We start from the raw sequence: 20476 nt of genomic DNA, 5'->3' as shown, positions 1-20476 counted from the left end.
TTGCTCTACTTTTTCCTTATATTAAAAGAAATGTGTTCAAAATATTGAGTAGCAAAAACAGCAGATAGGGGATGGCTGAAATAATAAAGAAAATCCAGGAAACTTGGAAGCATTGCAAAACGGGCTAGTGCAGAACTTCAAATGACATTAAAATTTGGTGGAGGAGGTAGATGGATGGCGGATGGTGTTCAATGTGGAAAATGACAGATTATATATTTTTGAAAAGAAGAACATGGTACAGACCTGGAGTATTGCTGGAAAGACATTTTGCCAAAACCTTTTGCCATGTACTCATCAGGATATTTGCAAGTCTACCAATGCAAAGGGGAACATTTTACAGTGTACATGAAGACAGTGCTGATTGGTTGCAAAGTGAAGTCTGATTGGTTGAGGTGTCGTCATAGTGATTGCGCCAGGTAGATGGTAACTGACAGTTAATTGCCAAACATTTAAAAATTTAAACCAGGCAGGTTGACTCTGATTTGCCAAGGTCTTACACCTAGGAATGTTGCTTAATTTAAGTTGTAACAGGTGCAATGTGCATACATGTTCTTTCTGTCTGCAAAGAACATGACCTTCAACAACAATGTAAATAGTTTCATTAAGTACAAGGGAAGCAAAGGAACTTGGGTACACAGGTATTTATGCCATTAAAAGTGGTGGACAGATTAAGAGAGCATGTACTAAAATTTACAGCGTTTTATGCTTTATTTATAGGACCATTGAGTACAAGGGCAAGAAGCTTATGTTGAATGTATTATAAGACACTAGTATGATCTCAGCTGGAGTAGTGCTTTCAGTTACGGGTGCTGCATTTTGTGAAGGAATGTGAAAGTATTGGAAAAAGTGCAAAAGAGGTTTACAGGAATGGTTCCATGGATGAGGAATTTTGTTCTTGACAAAATGATTACAGAAGCTGGGGATTGTCCTTCTTTGAGAAAGGGAGGCAGGTGAGGAATTCTGATTAAAAAAAAATCCAAATAATGTGACGCTTGGAGAGAGTACCTAGGGAAAAAATGTCACCATTCATGAAACTATCAAGAATGAGAGTGTACAGATTTGAAGTAATTATTAAATAAAGCAACACTTATATTAAGAAAACTATTTTTATGTAGTAAGTGGTTAGGGTTTGGAATACACTGCCAGACAGTATTGTGGAGGCAGATATAATCATGGCATTCAAAAGGGAGTTGGATGACTATTTGAAAAAGAATAATGTGCAAGGTTTTGGAGAGAAGGTGGGAGAATGGCACTAGGTGAGATGCTGTTTCGGAGAGTCAGTGCAGATGTTATAAGCTATGACTTCCTTTTGCAGTAGAACAATTCTGAGAAATGCTCAAGCAAGTCAGGAAGCATGTGAGAGGGGGGAAGCAGAGTTCAACATTTTTTTTTATATGCTATTCCTCAACCTGAAACTTCCTTTGTTCCTCTCCCCAAAGGTGGTTCTTGACCGGCTAAGTATTCACAGAATTTTCTGATATTTGAAATATTGTCTTTCTCAACTTGAAGATTTAAAGAAGTACTGCTTCAGATCATAACTAATGAAAAGTTAAGTATTTAACAGGAAGCAGCAAATCCATATCACCTAATAAAAAAAGCTTAAACTGCAACAGTACTAGGACTCTTGCAAACTCTTTGGGGAAACGGATGAGTAGTTATGGTCAGAAGGAGCAAATGGAAAAATTTACTGATGTGAAAAGGTACAACGCGTACATTTTAAAAATGGCAAATAACATTCAGTGCTCAGCGGCATTAATTCACAGAACTTGACAGTAATCCCCCAGCACAGTGGTGTTATCAGAAGACCACTTTCATATCCTTGATATCTTATACATCAGCAGAATAACAATCGTAATTAGATGTTAATACATTCAGGTGCCACAAGGGATATGCAAAATAAGCAAAAGAAGAATAAAGGAAGAAAGATTTTATTTTTTAAAAAAAATCAATGCAAGTCTTCAAAGTCAGGATTGGCATTTCTTCAGTCAGACTGGAATTTAATATATATTAAAATTACATAAAGCAACTCATTCCAAACCACCTAATTGTCAAATTCATATCAATATGGCAAATGTTTTAATGCAATTATTTCTTAAAGTCTAACTTCTTGTTTAAAGCAATAGATAATTTAAATTCATATTAAAAATTGGAATTCAGTGCATTTATTATATTAAAAGAATTAACATTTAAAAATTACGCTGAACCGCTTTCATTCCAAGGAAATTAAAAGTGTTGTAATCAGCTTGTTTGTCCATGCTATGACAAATCTCTGTGTCAGGTAGGAACATAACCACTGTGCCACAAGACCTTATTTTTATATCCACAATAGAATTATTAAGTTGTATGTATCAAAGTAAGCAAACTATTTATATTAAATAATGCAGTCTTGCCTGGTCATATTCATCTTGTTCCCTTAGTATTGACAGCTATTTCCCATTTGTTCATGTTCATTGACATTGTAAGCACTCATCTTAAAACAACTTGGAACATAGAATGTTACAATGCAGTACGGGTCCTTCGGCCCTTGATGATGCGCCGACCTGTGAAACCAATCCGAGGCCCATCTAACCTACACTATTCCATTTTTGTCCATGTCTATCCAATGACCATTTAAATGCTCTTAAAGCTGGTAAGTCTACTATCGTTGCAGGCAGTGCGTTCCACACTCCTACTATTCTCTGAATAAAGAAATTATCTCTGACATCTGTCCTATATAATCACCCCTCAAATTAAAGCTATGCCCCCTCATGCTAGCCATCTGAGGAAAAAGGATCTCACTGTCCACCCTATCTAACACCTCTCAACCTTCTTCTCTCTGACGAAAAACAGCCTCAAGCCCCTCAACCTTTCCTCGTAAGACCTTCCCTCCATGTCAGGCAACATCCTAGTAAATCTCCTCTGAACCTTTTCCAAAGCTTCCACATCCTTCCTATAATGCAGTGACTAAAACTGTATGCAATACTCCAAGTGTGGCCACACCAGAGTTTTGCACAGCTGCAGCATGACCTCATGGCTCTGAAACTCAATCCCTCTACTAATAAAAGTTAACACACTGTATGCCTTCTTTACAACCCTATCAACTTGGGTAACTACTTTCAGGGATCTATGTACATGGACACAGAGATCCCTCTGCTCATCTATTCTACTAACAATCTTACCATTAGCCCAGTATTCTGCATTCCTGTTGCTCCGTCCAAAGTGAATCATCTCACATGTTTCCACATTAAACTCCATTTGCCAGCTCTTAGCTTAGCTCTGCAGCTTATCTATGTCTCTCAGTAACCTGCAACGTCCTTCTGCATTATCACAACTCTGCCTACCTTACGGTCACCTGCAAAGTTACTTACCCATCCTTCTACGCCTTCATCCAGGTCGTTTATAAAAGTGACAAACAGCAGTGGATCCAAAACAGATCCTTGCGGTACACCACTCGTAACTGAACTCCAGATGAACATTTCCCATCAACCACTATCCTCTGTCTTCTTTCAGCTAGCCAATTTCTGATCAAAACCGTTAAATCACCCTCAATCCCAAGCTTCAATATTTTGTGCAATAGTCTACCGTGGGGAACCTTATCAAATGCTTTATTGAAATCCATATACACCACATCAACTGCTTTACCCTCATCCACCTGTTTGGCCACCATTTCAAAGAACTCAAAGATTTGTGAGGCACGACCTATCCTTCACAAAACCGTGTTGACTATCCCTAATCAACCTCTTTCTTTCTAGATGATTATAAATCCTATCTATTTCTTATAACCATTCCCAACACTTTACCCACAACCGAAGTAAGGCTCTATAATTACCAAGGTGGCCTCTACTCACCTTCTTGAACAAGGGAATAACTTTTGCTATCCTCCAGTCTTCTGGCACTATTCCTGTAGACAATGATGACAAAGGCTCAGCAATCTCCTCCCTGGCTTCCCACAGAATCCTAGGATACATGCCATCTGACTCAGGCGACTCATCTATTTTTTGCACTTTCTAGAATTGCTAACACCTCCTCCTTGTGAACCTCAATCCCATCTAGTCAAGTAGCCAGTATCTCAGTACTCTTCATGACAATCTTATCTTTTCCCAGTGTAAATACTGACAAAAAAAAATTCATTTAGTGATTCTCTGATTCCATGCACAACTTCCCACTACTTTCCTTGATTGGCCCTAATCTTAATCTAGTCATTCTTTTCTTACTGATATACCTCTTCGGATTTTTCTTGATCCTATCTGCCAATGACTTCTCATATCCCCTCCTGGCTCTTCTAAACTCTTTCTTTAGGTCTTTTCTAGCTAACCTGTAACTCTCAAGAACCCTAACTGAGTGTTCACATCTCATCCTCACATAAGCCTTCTTCTTCCTCTTGACTAGAGATTCAACTTCCTTAGTAAACCACAGCTCCCAGGCTCGACAACTTCCTCCTCCCTGACAGGTACATACTTATCAAGTAGCTATTCTTTGAATAAGCTCTACATTTCAATTGTGCTAAAATTTATCTTTTAGTCTTAGTAATTAAATGCAAAAATAGCAACTTTAACAGATATTAGTCAGATAAAAATCAAGTAACAAAAGAAAATGTTAATACTTTTGATAACCTAAAAGAAGAAAATCTAAGGAAATCATCCTCATAGCTAAGAAATTAGTTATCGGCAATTTAGGAAGCATACATGATACATTTACATTACATATTGATGGGAAAAAACAGTAACAAAGAACTTTCAACATGCATTTGCCTCATAATGCTTTGGCCCAATCCGATTTATGCAGGATTAAATTAACAACTGAATTTCAACAGGCACGCTTTACAACTAACCAATGCTTGCAATTCTTCATGGGGGCTCTTTTGGTGCAATGGTTGTGCCCCTACCTCTGAGCCAGAAGGCCAGTGTTCAAGGCAAACCTGCTCCAGAAGTGTGCAATAACATCCCTGAAAAGGTTTACCAGAAATGTCTTGCAACTGTTCACATTGATGGCATAATATACAATGTTCCTGAAGGGTGGGTCTTGCGCAGTGTTCCTGTAATGTAGTGGTTATCACAATTGTATCACATATGTATGAAAGGTCCCTCTGCACAAAACCAGTCAAAAACATTGTCAAAAGGTTATTCACTAAGAGGGCTCTTGTGATGCAACAGGAATGTCCCTACCTATGAAGGTCCATGTTCAAGCCCCTCTGCCTTGGAAATGGGTCCTGTAGTAGCATCCTACCTTTGGGCCACAAGGTCTGGGTTCATGCTTTTTAAAAGGACAACTTGTTTAGAGATATTATTACAGCAGGACTTGAATAAGTCCTGCAATTAGGAAGTAGCGATAATACCACTATGCCTAAAGAGCCCCAGGATCCAATTTCATGACCAAACAGGTTGATTAAAAATAACACATAACAAAATGTAGAATCAATTAGGTAAATGGAACAAATACTTGAATCATCAACCTGAGCAGTTTTTCTCTCTCACTTTTTACTTAAGACTCAAAGTTTTGAATGAAGGAGAAACTTGTAGAGGGTAGAGGGAATGAAAATCTTTCACAACTTTTAATCTTGGTAGTGTCCTTCACAACAAGGCTTAGCCCTCTCCTTTCATCTTCAGTTTAAAGTAAATTTCTGCACGTCAGCTGTTTTTAACAATGTGGCACAATGTAGGTTAACAAGTTGAATGCTTTTTAGAAAAAGGACAAGGAGAAATAGAGGAATCCGGAAAACAAACAGTGCTAATAACAAGAAATTTAGAAGTTAATAGATTTTCACATATATTTTTTGAAAATTTACAACATTTAGTTGGATTCCAAATAGGGATAATGGCAGATTCAATGCACACAATGTCTATTTGAAATTGTTATCATTTCAGAAGTCTTATGATAATAAAAAGGTTAGAGCTATCACTGGATTTGGTAAATAACAAAATTTAACTGAGATTCAATCATGGCAGATGAAATCATTAGGAAAACAAAAATCTATCATTTTTCGATTTCTTACAGAATATTCTGTTTCAGATATTGTCTAGATTTTTTTTAAATATTAAAAGCCTTCCAGAAAAACTGAACATTAATTTATTAATCTCAAGGAATCTTATCTCAAATATAAAAATTGTTCCAAGAATATTAATCCCAACCAGCAAGTCAGCTAAAACTAGGAGTTGTGGATCAGTTTAACGTGAAGGTTCAAACACAATAACCCTTCAAATACAACTATTCAACCAGCTACACTTTTAAAGCAATTCCATATAATAATAACAGAACAAATATATGTTGAATAGTTTTCAACATTTAGGTTTTACCACACCTTCCTGCAGCACAGGTATTAGGCCCATAAAGCAGGTTTGAGTTATTCAAGGTTAACGATCTAAACAGGACAGAGAACATCTTTTAGTTATAAACTTTTGGAGTTTCTCTTTAAAATAATTAATCCATCAAGATAGAAGGAAATAAATGGGTGTTAGATTTCTAACCTGAAAAAAAGGCGCAGTGATCGCATTTGGCCCAAATCAACTCTAAAAACACCGTAGAGTTGCTCAAGTGCCAACACCTTCTGCTGCTCTTCCCATTTTGTGCTGTTAGATTGTGTATAATTCTCAGAAAACTGTAAAGTGTACTGTGCATCAGATGAGTGGTCTGAGATAGAGCTCGCCAAATTAGCCATATGTTCTTCGCACATTTCCCTGCATAATGAGGAAAAAGGGAAAGAGAGTGATTATTAAAGTACAGTTTCAATAATAAAATTAGGGTGGAAAATATGCTAGGTGGGAAGTTTAAACAGCAAATTTATTATTGTCACTGATTCATTTATCCAAAGTAATCAATTTAAAAATGGGTTCGTTATATCTTTTAAGGTCTTTAACAAGTCATGCATTACCCAAAAATATTTAAATTAACATTTGAAATGGAAGACAGGTCGTTCCTAGTCAAAAGTGTAAAACATTTACCAGTTCAAAAGCAAACTACTTCTGAAGACAAAAATTTAAAACGGACACGAAAAATGCCAAAAATACTCAGGTCAGATTGCATGTATGCAGAGGGAAATGGAGACAACATTTGATGTCATTGACCTTGCGTCAATTGTTGTCAGTTCTGACGAAAGGTCATCGGTCTGAAATATTAACTGTTCCTCTCTCCAGAAATACTGTGACTTGAGTATTTCCAGCATTTTCTGTATTTATAATTAAAGTTATTAATAATGCTTGCTTCCAGAGAACATGCTCTCTGCTACTTCATGATCTCACTTGCGTTTTCCAATCCAAAAGAAGAATTTCAATTTAAGACTTCTTTTACTGCATATACCAATGAGACAAGTAAATGCAATATATTTTCCACCAACAGAGTTAGGCCACCTCTTAAACAGAACATTAGATAGATAGTTGCAAAACCAATCTTTCACATTTAAAATATATAAATGGCATTGAATCCTAGATGGATGTGAAATTAAATTAAAACAGTAAAAGACAAATTAAAAACATATGACAAATGGAAAAATTATGAATGGAATACTGAAAATGACTATGTACATATTCTAGGTCTCTATAAAGCATGTTGAATCAGATTGCTGACTCATAAGCACTTATCCTTGAATGTCAAGCTCCTAATCTTGATTGAGACACTAATGCAAGGTGAACTAGATGTCAGATGTCTCACCTACAACTCATGGGAGGTGATGACTAGGTCTATTTTCATATAATCCCAAACAGTCAGTTATAGTACAGCACAAGCCTGGCAGGGGAGCTAAAATCACTCAAACATTGTATGCCTATGTTGGCGTGGACTGCTTAGGTCCAGGGAAGGTGGGGAGAGGAAAAAGGGAAAAAAAAGGAGTATTAAAAAGCTAGAAATATATTCTGATAGTTTGCTAAATTATGAAAAACATATCATAACCATGATGCACTTAACCCAGCCAAAGAGTATTATTTCACATTAATTTTGAACAATACTAATTACTTAAATCACTTTAAGAACCATGAAAATTTGTTTGTGCATAATTTAATTGAACAGAAGCATGCTCAGGACTATTTGCCTATGCTTATATTGTTAAATAGCTACAACTTTGGACCCAAAGCTTGCCACCTGAATTATTCCTTTGAGTGATGCAGTCATAGCAAAAGTATGTGGGCTGATATACACCAATTCAGTCTCTGGAGTATGCCTTTACACTCGAGAAGAGAAGAGAACTCTGAATAGGCAAGTAATGAAACAAAGCTTAAGGGACAACACAATGCAAATTAGGCGTCCCAATGGATCTCTTGTCACCGTGGGACTATATCTTCCAATGAGTTACTGACAAGTAATCAAAAATATGTTTTGTAAGCTTCCAATGGAAAAGAAACGTTAATGCAGTTGATACTTAAAATAGAGCCTGGCCATTATACAGTATTTGTCTGTTATCTCAGTTAATACAGCTGCACATCTACATGATGATCTACAAATAGAGATATGTGTAAAACACTCCAAACAGCAATCTTGGCAATTACAGTGAAATTCAATAACCATAACAACAAATTAATTTCTTTGCTACCCTGTTCAGCATCATAAAATGGTTATTTAATGCCAAATGGGATACAACCATCCACAAAGCAAGCTAAATTTAATACACCGAGAACAGTTACATGATAGTTTGGCTAAATCATTCAGTATTGTGCATATAGTTCTTAAACTACCATCAAAAAAAGATTTGTATAACACTCCAACATTTTCTTTGTACAATTTCTTCATTGAGCATTTCAAGTAGCATTTCCTTTATCATAGAATCATACAGTAGAAAAGAGTCCCTTCAGACCATCACGTCAGTGCTGCCAAAAGTATACTACTACCTCCACTAGTTCCACTTGCCCCCACAAGACTCATAGCCTTGAATATTATGTCACTTCCAATGTTTATCCAAGTACTTTTTAAAAAGCTAGTGAAATTACCTACCTCCCTTATCCTCTCAGGCAGTGCATTCCAGACACTCACCACTCTCTGGGTGATTTTTTTTCCCCTCAAATCCTCTCTGAACCACCTGTGTTCCATGATAAAAGTGTGTTCCAGTGTTCTTTCCGGTCAACTAAGGGAAACAACTGCTTTCTACCCACTCTGATGTTCATGTCCTTCATAATCTTATACACCTCTACCTCAACCTTCTCTGCTCCAAAGCAAACAACCCAAGCTTATTTAGCCTCTTTTCATCCCTGAGAAGAGGCATTTCAGCCAACATCTTGATATATCTCCTCTCAGCCCTGTCAAGTGTAATCACATCCTTTTTCTGGTCATTTTGATGACCAGAACTGCATGCAGCTGTGGCCTAACCAAAATTCTGGACAGCTCCAATGTGAATCCCATACTCATGTAATTAATGCATTAACTGCGAAATGATTTGGAGATGCCGGTTTTGGACTAGGGTGTACAAAGTTAGAAATTACATAATACCAGGTTATAGCCCAACAGGTTTATTTGGAAGTACTAGCTTTTGGAGCACTGCTCCTTTATCAGGTGGTTATGGAGAATAAGATTGTAAGATACAGAATTTATAGCAAAAGTTTACAGTGTGATGTAACTGAAATTATATATTGAAAAAAACCTGGATTGTTAGTTAAGTCTCTCCTCTTTTAGAATGACCATGTTGGTTTCAGTTCTTTCATATGTAAATCGCAAAACCTTTTTTAAGAATGCAACTTTTAAAAAAGGTTTTGTGATTTACATATGAAAGAACTGAAACCAACATGGTCATTCTAAAAGAGGAGAGACTTAACTAACAATCCAGGCCTTTTTCAATATATAATTTCAGTTACATCACACTGTAAACTTTTGCTATAAATTCTGTGTCTTACAATCTTATTTTCCACAACCACCTGATAAAGGAGCAGCACTCCGAAAGCTAGTGCTTCCAAATAAACCTGTTGGATTATAACCTGGTGTTATGTGATGTCTAATTTTAACTGAGAAAGAGAGGCATCCTGCATACCTTATTAATCACTCTATTAACCTGCCCTGCACATTCAGGGATCGGTGGACAAGCACCTGAGCAAGATTCCCCTGTCCCTCTGAGCTTCCTACTGTCTTGCCATTCATTGAGTACTCCCTTATCTTGCTACTTCTTCCAAAGTGCATCACCTGACATTTATCAGTGTTAAACTCCTTCCACCGCTGATCTGCCTACCTGATCAGTTTATATACTAACCTAAGACCTTCTTCCTATCAACCACCCAGCCAATCTTTGTGTCACCCGCAAAATTATTTATTACCACCACATTCTCATCAACCTCATTTATGAATATCACAAACAATAATAGAGTCAGGTTGATCCTTATGGTACACCACTGCACATTAGTCTCCATTTGCACAACCTTCTGCCATCACGCTTCATCACTTGTCACTAAGTTAATTTTGGATCCAGCTTGTCAAGTTACCATGGATCCCATGTGCTTTTATATTCTTTATATGTTTTCCATGTGGGACATTATATCAACTTCAGCAAGTCCTTTGACAAAGTACATCAACAGCCCCATCCTCATTGACACAAATTCTCTTGTTTCTTTTCAGTTTTTTCCATTCATTTACGATTATTCTCATGCACTATTAATGCTAAGTTACAGCAAGAAAGACTAAGCAACATATCCACTTTTTTGGCTTCATTCCATTTTAAAACAAAAAATCGCTGTTTATCTTTGGGATCCATATTTTGTGGAGTAATCTAGGATTGTAATCTGACTGCAATTTAATATTTGGAAAGATAGAACTTTTTTTGGGAATAAGAAAAACAGAATCCTCATGTGCGGATGGAAAGTCAAATACATGCTTCGTTTAAAAGATTATTTATAGCAGTTGTGTTGAATACCTACTGTCCATTCACTAATGTATGACAGCTCACTTGAATGATTAACAAATTGCAGTCAATATCCTTCAGATGGAATGGCCAGATTGTGTGGCAATTTCAAATTGCATCTCCATTTTCAATTGTTAACATTCTATAGTTTCAAGACTTTAAAACTGCATGGCTAAAACAGCCATTAAAGAATTGTTCTTAAAATGGTAAGTTGGATATTATTAACAAAAACTCTAAAATTGGTATCAGACAAATCTAATTTTGTTACATAATAACAAGAACAACCTAAATTTATTGGTATATTTAACATGCGAAAACATTCTGAGGTGCTTCGTAAGAGCACTGATACAGTTTGACATGATACCATTTAAAGAGATATTAGGACAGTAGATGAAAAGTTGGCTGAAGAGTTTGATTTTAAGATGTATCCTAGAAAAGGAAGAGAGAGAGGTAGCAAGGTTCCAAACACAATTTCCAGAGCTGAGACTCTAGCCCGCTGGAGGCAAAGTCATCAATTTGAAGTCAAGGAAGTGAAGATCGACATGAGGCCTGAGTTGTGAGAGTGTAGAATTATCAACTTTTGGAGAACTGGAGGTTTCATAGATAGGAAAGGGCAAGGCCGTGAAGTGATCTGAACATGAGAATAAGAATCTTCAAAGCATTTGGAAGGTCACGTAGGTCAGTGAGCATGGTATTGGGAAGAGGTGTGGGGTAGGAGTAACTGCATAATAGGACTTGGAAGTATGAATCCTAAATTAACGCTACTAAATCTAGATGAGCTCAGGTTTGTACAAATAGTAAAACGTAAAAATGGAAGTCCAGTCAGGTAATTATTAGACTAGTGAAGTTTGGAGGTGACAAAGCCCAGGATTTTAGCAGAGGTAGTTGAGGCAGGGTAGAGGCTGTTGACATTATGTTGGAGGGATGACATAAGGCTAGATACTCAATTCACGGTTAAGTATGACACCAAGGTTGCATACAGTCTGATTCATTCTGAGAGGGAAATAGAATTGGTGCCCAAGAAAATAGTAGTTTTGGCAGAAGACTATGTTTAATTTGAGGTAATTTGTTTTATCAAAACTAGATTTCATACAAATACCCTGACAACATAGAGACAGATGAAAGAATCGAGAGGTTTTTAAACAAAGAGGAGTTGTTACCATCAGTATAGATGTTGAATTTGAAATTGAATTCTGATGTTGTGAAGATGCAGCATGTAAATGAAAAATTGAACTAGACAAAGGACAGATCATTCTCAGCAAGAAAGTATGCAGCAGAAGCACAGATGTAAGCAACTAGTTTCTGCACTTTTGACTGTAACCCTGGTCTTCCAGAATGTGCTCAGATAGTTCATACCATTTTATGTAACTTTTTCCACACCTGTACACAATATTATGCTATTAAAGACTGTCCTGTTTCACCGGGAAATATGTCATTACCCAGAAAGCTTTTCTTTAAAATTGTTACTTATTTCAAATACTCATGAAAGATATGCTTATTTGCTTATCTTTATTTTGTGAGGTAAATTCTTCATCAAATAAAAACAAACATTAAGTGAAACCTGTAAGAGAGGTTTTAGTGTCACTACCTGTTTTCTGCATCAAGAAACACAGATCTGCTACTTTCTGCCAGAGGGTCACCAACCGGAGACAAACATAACGGACTTGAGAATGTGTCAGAATCTGAGCCAATGGTGCTGTCCCGACTGACATCATCAGTGGTTAGATCATACGATGTTTCATCTTCTCCTTGCTCCCGCCTGGAACTCATCCCGTCCTGACCTCCTGCACACATCTCCAGCTCTTTCTGGTTATCGTGGCCTGTTATTGTTGAAGAAATTTGAGGGTCACTATGAGCTTGTTGCAGAGTGCTGTGGGAGATTTGCAAAGCGAGGGAATCAAGTGGTCTGCTCTGCTCTGATCTTGGTGAGCCAATATGCATGGTATTAATCATGCTCTCTGATACAGTTATTATCTCATCATCCTGCAATGGAACCGATTCTCGTGTTTTTCCTGAAGTGCTTGCAGATTGATGTGCAACAGCCGCATGTGTATGCCGGCATCTCCTACGCTGTACTTTCCGCACGGGAGAACTTTCTGGTGTGATGTACCTTAAAGCCTCTTCATCTTGTCTTTGGATACGGGTGTTTGGGATCCAAGTAATAATAAGTGTAGTTCCCAGCAATTCATCTTTTTCCAAATGTATGCATAAATATCCTGGATTTGAAGAAGAAATAAGAAATGAATCAGAGGAAAAAGTTAATTTTAGGAGATCATAAATGTAAAAAACACCCATTAAATATTACTACACAACAAAGCCTGAACATCATGATTACAAATCCATTTCAGTTCAATAACCGTAGTTTCCACTCAAATGGAAATATTTTCTCCATATCCACCCTTCCAAGCCATCACAACTCCAAGGATTTTTACTAGATTATCATAACGACAGCGAAGCATACTTTTCAGTCTCCCCAAACCTCAAACATTCCAATCTTGGGATTATCCTTGTACCCTCTCTGGCACTTCCACATCCTTCGCCATGATATGGAAACATCCTAAACCAGATATAAACTACAGTAAAGGAATAATGGCATTGCAGTCCATTCCTCTATTACATCTAAGGTTACGACTTTCCAAAACATGTTTTGTTGAGTTCTGACTACCAAAGCTGTTTTGATCATGGGATTAGAGATCATTTGATTACAGTTTATCATATTAAAAGAAAATAAAAGTATTCACACCAAGTAAATTGCCATGACCTTTTGAAATACTTTTTTTGGATTCTTCTATATATCAGAATGATTCTTGCAAACAACAAGCTCTTATCAATCCTGTTAAGCTAAATGCTGCCTAACCTGCTGTGCTTTAACCAGCAACACATTTTCAGCTAAATCCTGCAATAAGACATGTTATATTACATTTGGTGATGTAATAAAAGAAAAGGTGTTTTAAAGTGTTTTGAAATTGATGATCTTTTCCTCCAACTAATCGGGGGCGTAGTACTTGACTTTCTTTTATTCAATTAAATTTGCACAAAATAATGAATGCCATTTGAATATTACGCTGTTCTTAAAAAAGAAAAATCTGGCTCGTTTAAAAAAGTTTCTTCAATCTTTCATATTCAACAATGATGAAACATTTTTAATATACAGAATGCACTTGAAGTCACCAAGAGATGTATAATTTGGATGCAGTCAGATATTTAACATAAATTTTAATCTCAATGCTTAAGTAAAGTTATGGCAAGAAATGGAAACAGAACCAAAGGCTGAATTTTACCAAAAATGAGCTAAGTGTCAATATTGCTGAGTTTCATGGAGGGTTTCTCTCTGGAAGTCCTACCAGGGTTTCTCACACCGATTTCGGATGTACCACACTAATATGGCGCCCATTTATTCTATCTTGCTTCTCACCAGAGCACTCCCAGGAGTACCTGGGATTCCTGACATCAATGCCAAGCAGGCATGTATCCAGTCAAACATTACCAAATTATAGGTGGGGAAACCAAAGAGAAACACTTTTCAGGGCATATAGGTGGCACAGCTGATACTTCACTGCCAACACAAGTGCATATATTCATAAATCGATTGCTATTCTAAACCTATTTAGAAGCTACAAAGGTTACCTGCCCTTAGTGTTATCCCACCTTACAACCCTATTTTAGATAGCGATACTCTTCCCCAATGAGAAGTTAGGTTATAATGTGGGAGCATTACATTGGAAATGGTTGAAAATCTCCACTTTGATCCAGCAACAAAAAAAAATCTGCATTTGCCTCTGAGGACAGACAGGGAGTGCTTGACTTTCAAGCAGTACAAAAATCGATAGTAAATAAGTTATTACTGCACCCAGCTCTCATATTGGAATTGGGTGTCAATCGAGTCCTGTGTGGCCTGTTGTGCCTGATCTGCACTGCTTTATGTTGAAGGTGACATTCTTCCTGCTCAATGTCCTAAATATCTTTTTAAAATGCTGTTGCTGCCCACTCACTTTTTCACAGCCCATTACATCTCCTTTTTACAGGTTCTACTTGTGCAAAGCATAGCATGCTAAGACTATGTGGCACATTCTGTCTGGTAGGCTATAAGACCAGCCCCACACTGGTTCCAAATATTGGAACCTCATCTCCAGAATGCCTACTGTGGACCTAGTGGAAAGACAGGCTCCACCCCCTCAGCTCACTGCCTCATTTCTGATGAAGGACCTTTGCCTGAAATGTCGATTCTTCTACTCCTTATGCTCAGCCTCAGTCAGAAGGTTGTGTTACAGAGCCATCAGTGATGGTTGCAGAAAGTACGCCTTGTTTTCCGTTAATCATACTGGTAGGGCATATAGTCCTTTATAGTTTAATGTACTCCTCCATACAGTGAGACATGGGGGTACCCTGACAAGGAAAACCATGGAATGCCTCTACATTCTGATTAATGCAGCATAGTCATACCGTGCAACTGCAATAGGAGATTATAAGTGTAACATGATTACTGATACCTTGTTTCCCCACCCCTGCCTCATCCAGAAAAGACATCATTGCTTTCAAAAGAGCATGTTGACAAGTATTTAAGGTCAGAGGAAGTCAGTTCCATTCCCTTGTGCAGCCAATGAGATGTGTTTGTCTTTGTGAACTGTGGCCTACAGTGCAAGTTTTAAGGTCACCCACGTTTGATTACTTTTGCTTCACAGAGATGATAAGCTCTAATCTGCAATGACGAATGACATGGTCAAGATGGCTTGCAAGCAGGATTTATATGCTATACAGCTGGGCATCTCCAGCTATTCACATGCAAGGCAACATGATCACAGATGACTTCAATCTGTACTGTGGTAGTGCGTAATCCATTTAGTTTCCCCTTGAAGGACTTCACATTACCCACAAGTAGAGTTTGCTTATTCAGGCAATAAAACTTTCTCCTTCCACTCTGGGTATGGCTGTAGCCATTTTCTATTTCCAGCATGCATTGCAATTCATAAGAGTATGGAAGGCAATACAGTTTACGCTTGGCAGAGTGAGTCACAGACTCAGCCTGGTAACCAAAGACACCATCCACACCCCCTTTACTTTTAATTTTTTTAAAATCTATTTTTCTAATCAACCTGTTCAGAAATGTTATTACACACCTCTGGAGCATGTGAGACTTGGAACTCGGGCCCTGGATCCATGGGTAGGGTCACTACCTCTGCGGCACAAGAGGACCTCTACCCCATTTATATGTTGCGTTTCCACCCTTTACTATTATCCCCTTAGCATCAAGCACACTGTGTCCAATCACCACAATTGACTTTCCCAACTTCTGGATCAATTGTGATATGGCTCCTGATTCTTTAATTCAGCTAACCTCAGGACTGACTCCGGCCCATCCATTGGATGACTTGAATGGTCAGCCCTGGTTGATACGTGACCAGACCTCTGACTGGTGTGGAGGTGCTGGCGTTGAATTGCAGTGGACAAAGTTAGAAGTCACATGATGCCAGTTTATAGACCAACAGTTTTAGTTGAAATCACAAGTTTTCAGAAGGCTGCTCCTTTGTCAGATTAAGTGTCTTCAACTGACAAAGGAGCAGCGCTCTAAAAACTTGTGATTTTAAATAAAACTGTTGTATCAGTACCTGGTGTCATGTGACCTCTGATTACATTTCTGATTGATATCTGTACACCTCTCTGACTGCCCAACTGCACTTTCCCAAACTGGTTGCATTGGATCTGCAGGACTGATTATGGCCCATTCTCTGGATATATTGATATGGATTCCATGACACTGAGTGCCCCAAGCAGCCGACTGACTTTGTTTAAGTCCCTGGACTAATATCAGACACTGCTTTTGACTTACTGTGCTACCATGACATGACTGAATGGTGTCTCCCTTGGCCTGACATTTGTGGGGGAATCCCTTGACAGACTTTGAGACATGGCCATTTAATTGGAGCAAATGTTGGGTGTTTGCTACACATTACTGGCACTTGAGGTTGATACAATACAGTGCCATACAACAGCACATCCAGCTTGTGACTGATCACTGTTGACAATCATGACAAGCTGCCTGGCGTTGCATCTGTGCTAATCAGCAAGCCAAGACAGAAGTACTGTAAAACTTTAAGATGTGGCTAAGAGGTGAAATCACAAAAGGGCGAGGCAAGGCATAGATGCTGTGAGCACTCAAGTAACTGCAAAATGAGTGAGCACTAAGGCTAAGTAAGTGAAGAGAACTTGTTGAACGTCTTATTGAGTTGGGGTCCTCGAGTGTAAAAAGCGTTTTCGGAGCAGTCTTCCAATGAAAGGCGTCAGTAAGCTCTGAAGTGCTCTGAAGTGCAAAGTCATACTCTAAGTGACAGAGATGTATCATGAGGGTACAGTGAAGTTTGTATGTGGTCAGTGCCAACATGGCATAGATGGAGGGTGCAGGCAGTCACTATCCGTGGAGTCTGCTTTAAGATGTGAGGGGCTGCTGATAAAGGTGGAAACTGGGAAGAGCAAACAGCAAACTGGAGTGCCCAGATATTTGCTCTTTCTTTCAGGTTCAGAACTGTCACCGTCTAATTGAGAGAATGGGAAATTTCGTTTGGTTGGTAACAATAGGTCATAAAGACACACTAATATACAATAATAGATACAATCGGACTTCTTGTCACTCACTAGTGAGATTCTCATCTCAATTGAGAAGAAAAAGTCCAATTTGACAACCAATGTTGAGAATTTCACCCTATTTTTCCAACTGTCTTGCCAATGTCTACAGTGGCTGGGAAGGTTAGAATAGATTAGTGGAATAATGTTGGAACTCACATCAAACAAAAAGTAACTCACTAAATAGTTTACTTTAATTTAAGAAACCTTTGATAAGCATGGACAGGCTTAAACATAGTTAATGGCATACTTACTTCATAGAACATTACGCTGCTTAGACTTGTTATTTCTTAAATGAAAACATTTTAAGTGCAAGTTCCTTTGCAATTTCACCCCTTACAATTGTAGAATTTTTTGGTTGAGTTCATTGTGTTTGCTGTCACTGCAACAGCAGAAAGCATATTCACCACCCATGCAGTCAAAGAGTCTGTGATGTCACTGAATGTGAGACGTAGGTAGTTGCTTGCGTCAAAGAACAACAATTTGGATGCCTCTTGATTACTACTGTACTCAAATTCTCATTGCTTCACTTGCTCATTTTGTTAACCTTTTCAATGCCCTGCTCCCAACTCTAGAGTCCTCGCTGCCTCATTCACTGACTTGCTCCCTGACTAATGTGGTGAATCAGGTGACAGTCTCAATGCCAGAGGAGAAAAATGCTAATTTTCCAGCAACCTTTGAATAGCTAGGTAACCTTGCTTGTGAGTGGCAAGAGGCCTATCTGCAACAGTGAAGGGAGTAGCAAGCAATGAACAGTGAGTGAAGTACAGAATATGATGGCAAGTGTTAAATAAGGATGAGATTAGGACGATAGGGAGAGATGATATAGGATCTAAGGAGCAAAATGTTGAATCCATTTGAGTGCAGATCAGGAATAGTAAGGGGAAGAAGTCACTGGTGGGAGTAGTCTATAGGCCACCCAATAATAATGCTACAGGGGCACAGGGGATCAATCAAGAAATATGTGATTCATGTAAGAATGAAATGGCAGTAGTCATGGGAGACTTTAACATGCACATTGATTGGCCGAATCAAGTTGTTGAAGGCAGTCTTGAAGAGGAGTTCATAGAACTCATCCATGATAGCTTTCTTGAGCAGCATGTTACTGAACCTATAAGGGATTGTGCAATCTTCAAAATAGTCCTGTATAATGAGACAGGTAAAATTAATGATCTCATAGTTAAACATCCTCTCAGAAAGAATGATCACAGTTTGATCAAGTTTCAGATACAAGTGGAGAGTGAAATAGTATCATGTAAGACCAGGGTGTTATGCTTAAACAAGGGAAACTATAATGGGATGAGCAAGGATTCGGCTAAAGTAGGCTGGAACACAAGTTATATGGTGGAACAGTTGAGGAACAGTGGAGGAGTTTGAAAGAGATTTTCAGTGCTCATGGAAAGCATATTCGGTCAAAAACAAGGATAGTAAGGGTAGGAACAGTTAGTCTTGGTTATCCAAGGAAATAAAGGAAGGCATCCAATTAAAAGCTCAGGCTTACAAAGGAGCCAAGTGTAATGGGAAACATGAAGATTGGGAAAACTTTAAAAAGCACTAAAGAACTAGAAAGCAAGCAATAAAGAAAGGAAAGATAGAATATGAATGCAAACTAGCATAGAATATAAAAAGCAGGTAGGAAAGGTTTTTATAAATATATGAAATGGAAAAGGGTGGCTAAAGTGGATGTAGGTCCCTTGCAGGATGAGAGAGGGGAATTAATATTGGGTAATGCCTGAAATGGCCAAGACCTTGAGTAAGTATTTTGTGTCAGCCTTCACAGTGGAAGGCGTGTCTAACATGCCAAAGAATGATGTTAAGGATACGATGGGAGGCGAGGTCCTAAAGGTAGAGAAGTCCCTTGGTCCTGTGGAATGCATTCCAGTGTGCTGAAAGAAATGGCAGAAGTTACAGTAGATGTGTTAGTGGTTGTGCAGAGGGACTTAGGAATGCTCGTACACAAATTGCTAAAAGTTGATTTGTGGGTGCAACAAGTCATCAGAAAGGTAAATACAGTCATAGAATCATAGATATGTACAGCACAGAAACGGACCCTTCGGTCCAACTCATCCATGCCGACCAGATATCCCAACACAAATCAAGTCCCACTTGCCAGCACCCGGCCCATATCCCTCCAAACCCTTACTATTCATATAATCATCTAGATGCCTTTTAAATGTTGCAATTGTACCAGCCTCCACCACTTCCTCTGGCAGCTCATTCCATACACGTACCACCCTCTGTGTGAAAACGTTGCCCCATAGGTCTCTTTTATTTCTTTTCCCTCTCACCTTAAACCTGTGTCCTCTAGTTCTGGACTCCCTCACCCCAGGGAAAAGACTTTATCTATTTATCCTATCCATGCCCCTCAGGATTTTATAAACCTCTATAAGGTCACCCTTTAGCCTCTGACGCTCCAGGGAAAACAGCCCCAGCCTATTCAACCTCTCCCCATAGCTCAAATCATGCAACCCTGACAACATCCTTGTACATTTTTTCTGAACCCTTTCAAGTTTCACAACATCTTTCTAATAGGAAGGAGACCAGGATTGCACACAATATTCCAACAGTGCCCTAACCAATGTCCTGCACAGTCGCAACATGACCTCCCAATTCCTGTACTCAATACTCTGACCAATAAAGGAAAGCATACCAATACCAAATGCCTTCATCACTATCCTATCTATCTCCAGAGCTTTCAAAGAGCTATGAACCTGCACACCAAGTTCTCTTTGTTCGGCAACACTCCCTAGGACCTTATCATTAAATGTGCAAGTCCTGCCCTGATATGCACCCTGATAGGACCATTAAGTGTATAAGTCCTGCTCAGATTTGCTTTCCCAAAATGCAGCACCTCACATTTATCTAGATTAAACTCCACCTGCCACTTCTCAGCCTATTGGGATCTTAATCACATTGGACCATTGTAATCTTGAGGTAACCTTCTTCGCTGTCCACTGCACCTCCAATTTTGGCGTCATCTGCAAAATTACTAACTATACCTCTTATGCTCACATCCAAATCATTTATATAAATGTCGAAAAGTAGTGGATCCAGCACCGATCCTTGTGGCACTCC

At 38.5% G+C, this 20476-nt stretch overlaps 1 protein-coding gene across 5 annotated transcripts in view; it reads right to left on the bottom strand.

Annotated features, from left to right (window-relative positions):
- tbc1d16 (TBC1 domain family, member 16) overlaps positions 1-20476 on the bottom strand; it is a 127765-nt gene that overhangs the window by 65405 nt on the left and 41884 nt on the right. For 4 of the 5 annotated variants that reach the window (XM_060844500.1, XM_060844502.1, XM_060844503.1 and 1 more), the window contains 2 exons: positions 12372-12999; positions 6444-6653 (listed from right to left, as the gene is read on the bottom strand). In XM_060844500.1, coding sequence (XP_060700483.1) covers positions 6444-6653; positions 12372-12999 — 838 coding nt within the window. Of the gene's footprint in view, positions 1-6443; positions 6654-12371; positions 13000-20476 lie in introns of those variants that run through there. The other variant, XM_060844504.1, reaches the window with a different exon arrangement.

Source organism: Hemiscyllium ocellatum, chromosome 25 (assembly GCF_020745735.1).
Source record: "Hemiscyllium ocellatum isolate sHemOce1 chromosome 25, sHemOce1.pat.X.cur, whole genome shotgun sequence".
Classification (NCBI taxonomy): Eukaryota; Metazoa; Chordata; class Chondrichthyes; order Orectolobiformes; family Hemiscylliidae; genus Hemiscyllium; species Hemiscyllium ocellatum.
Note: the sequence above shows the minus strand (reverse complement) of the source record. Positions and strands in the feature narration are given on the sequence as shown.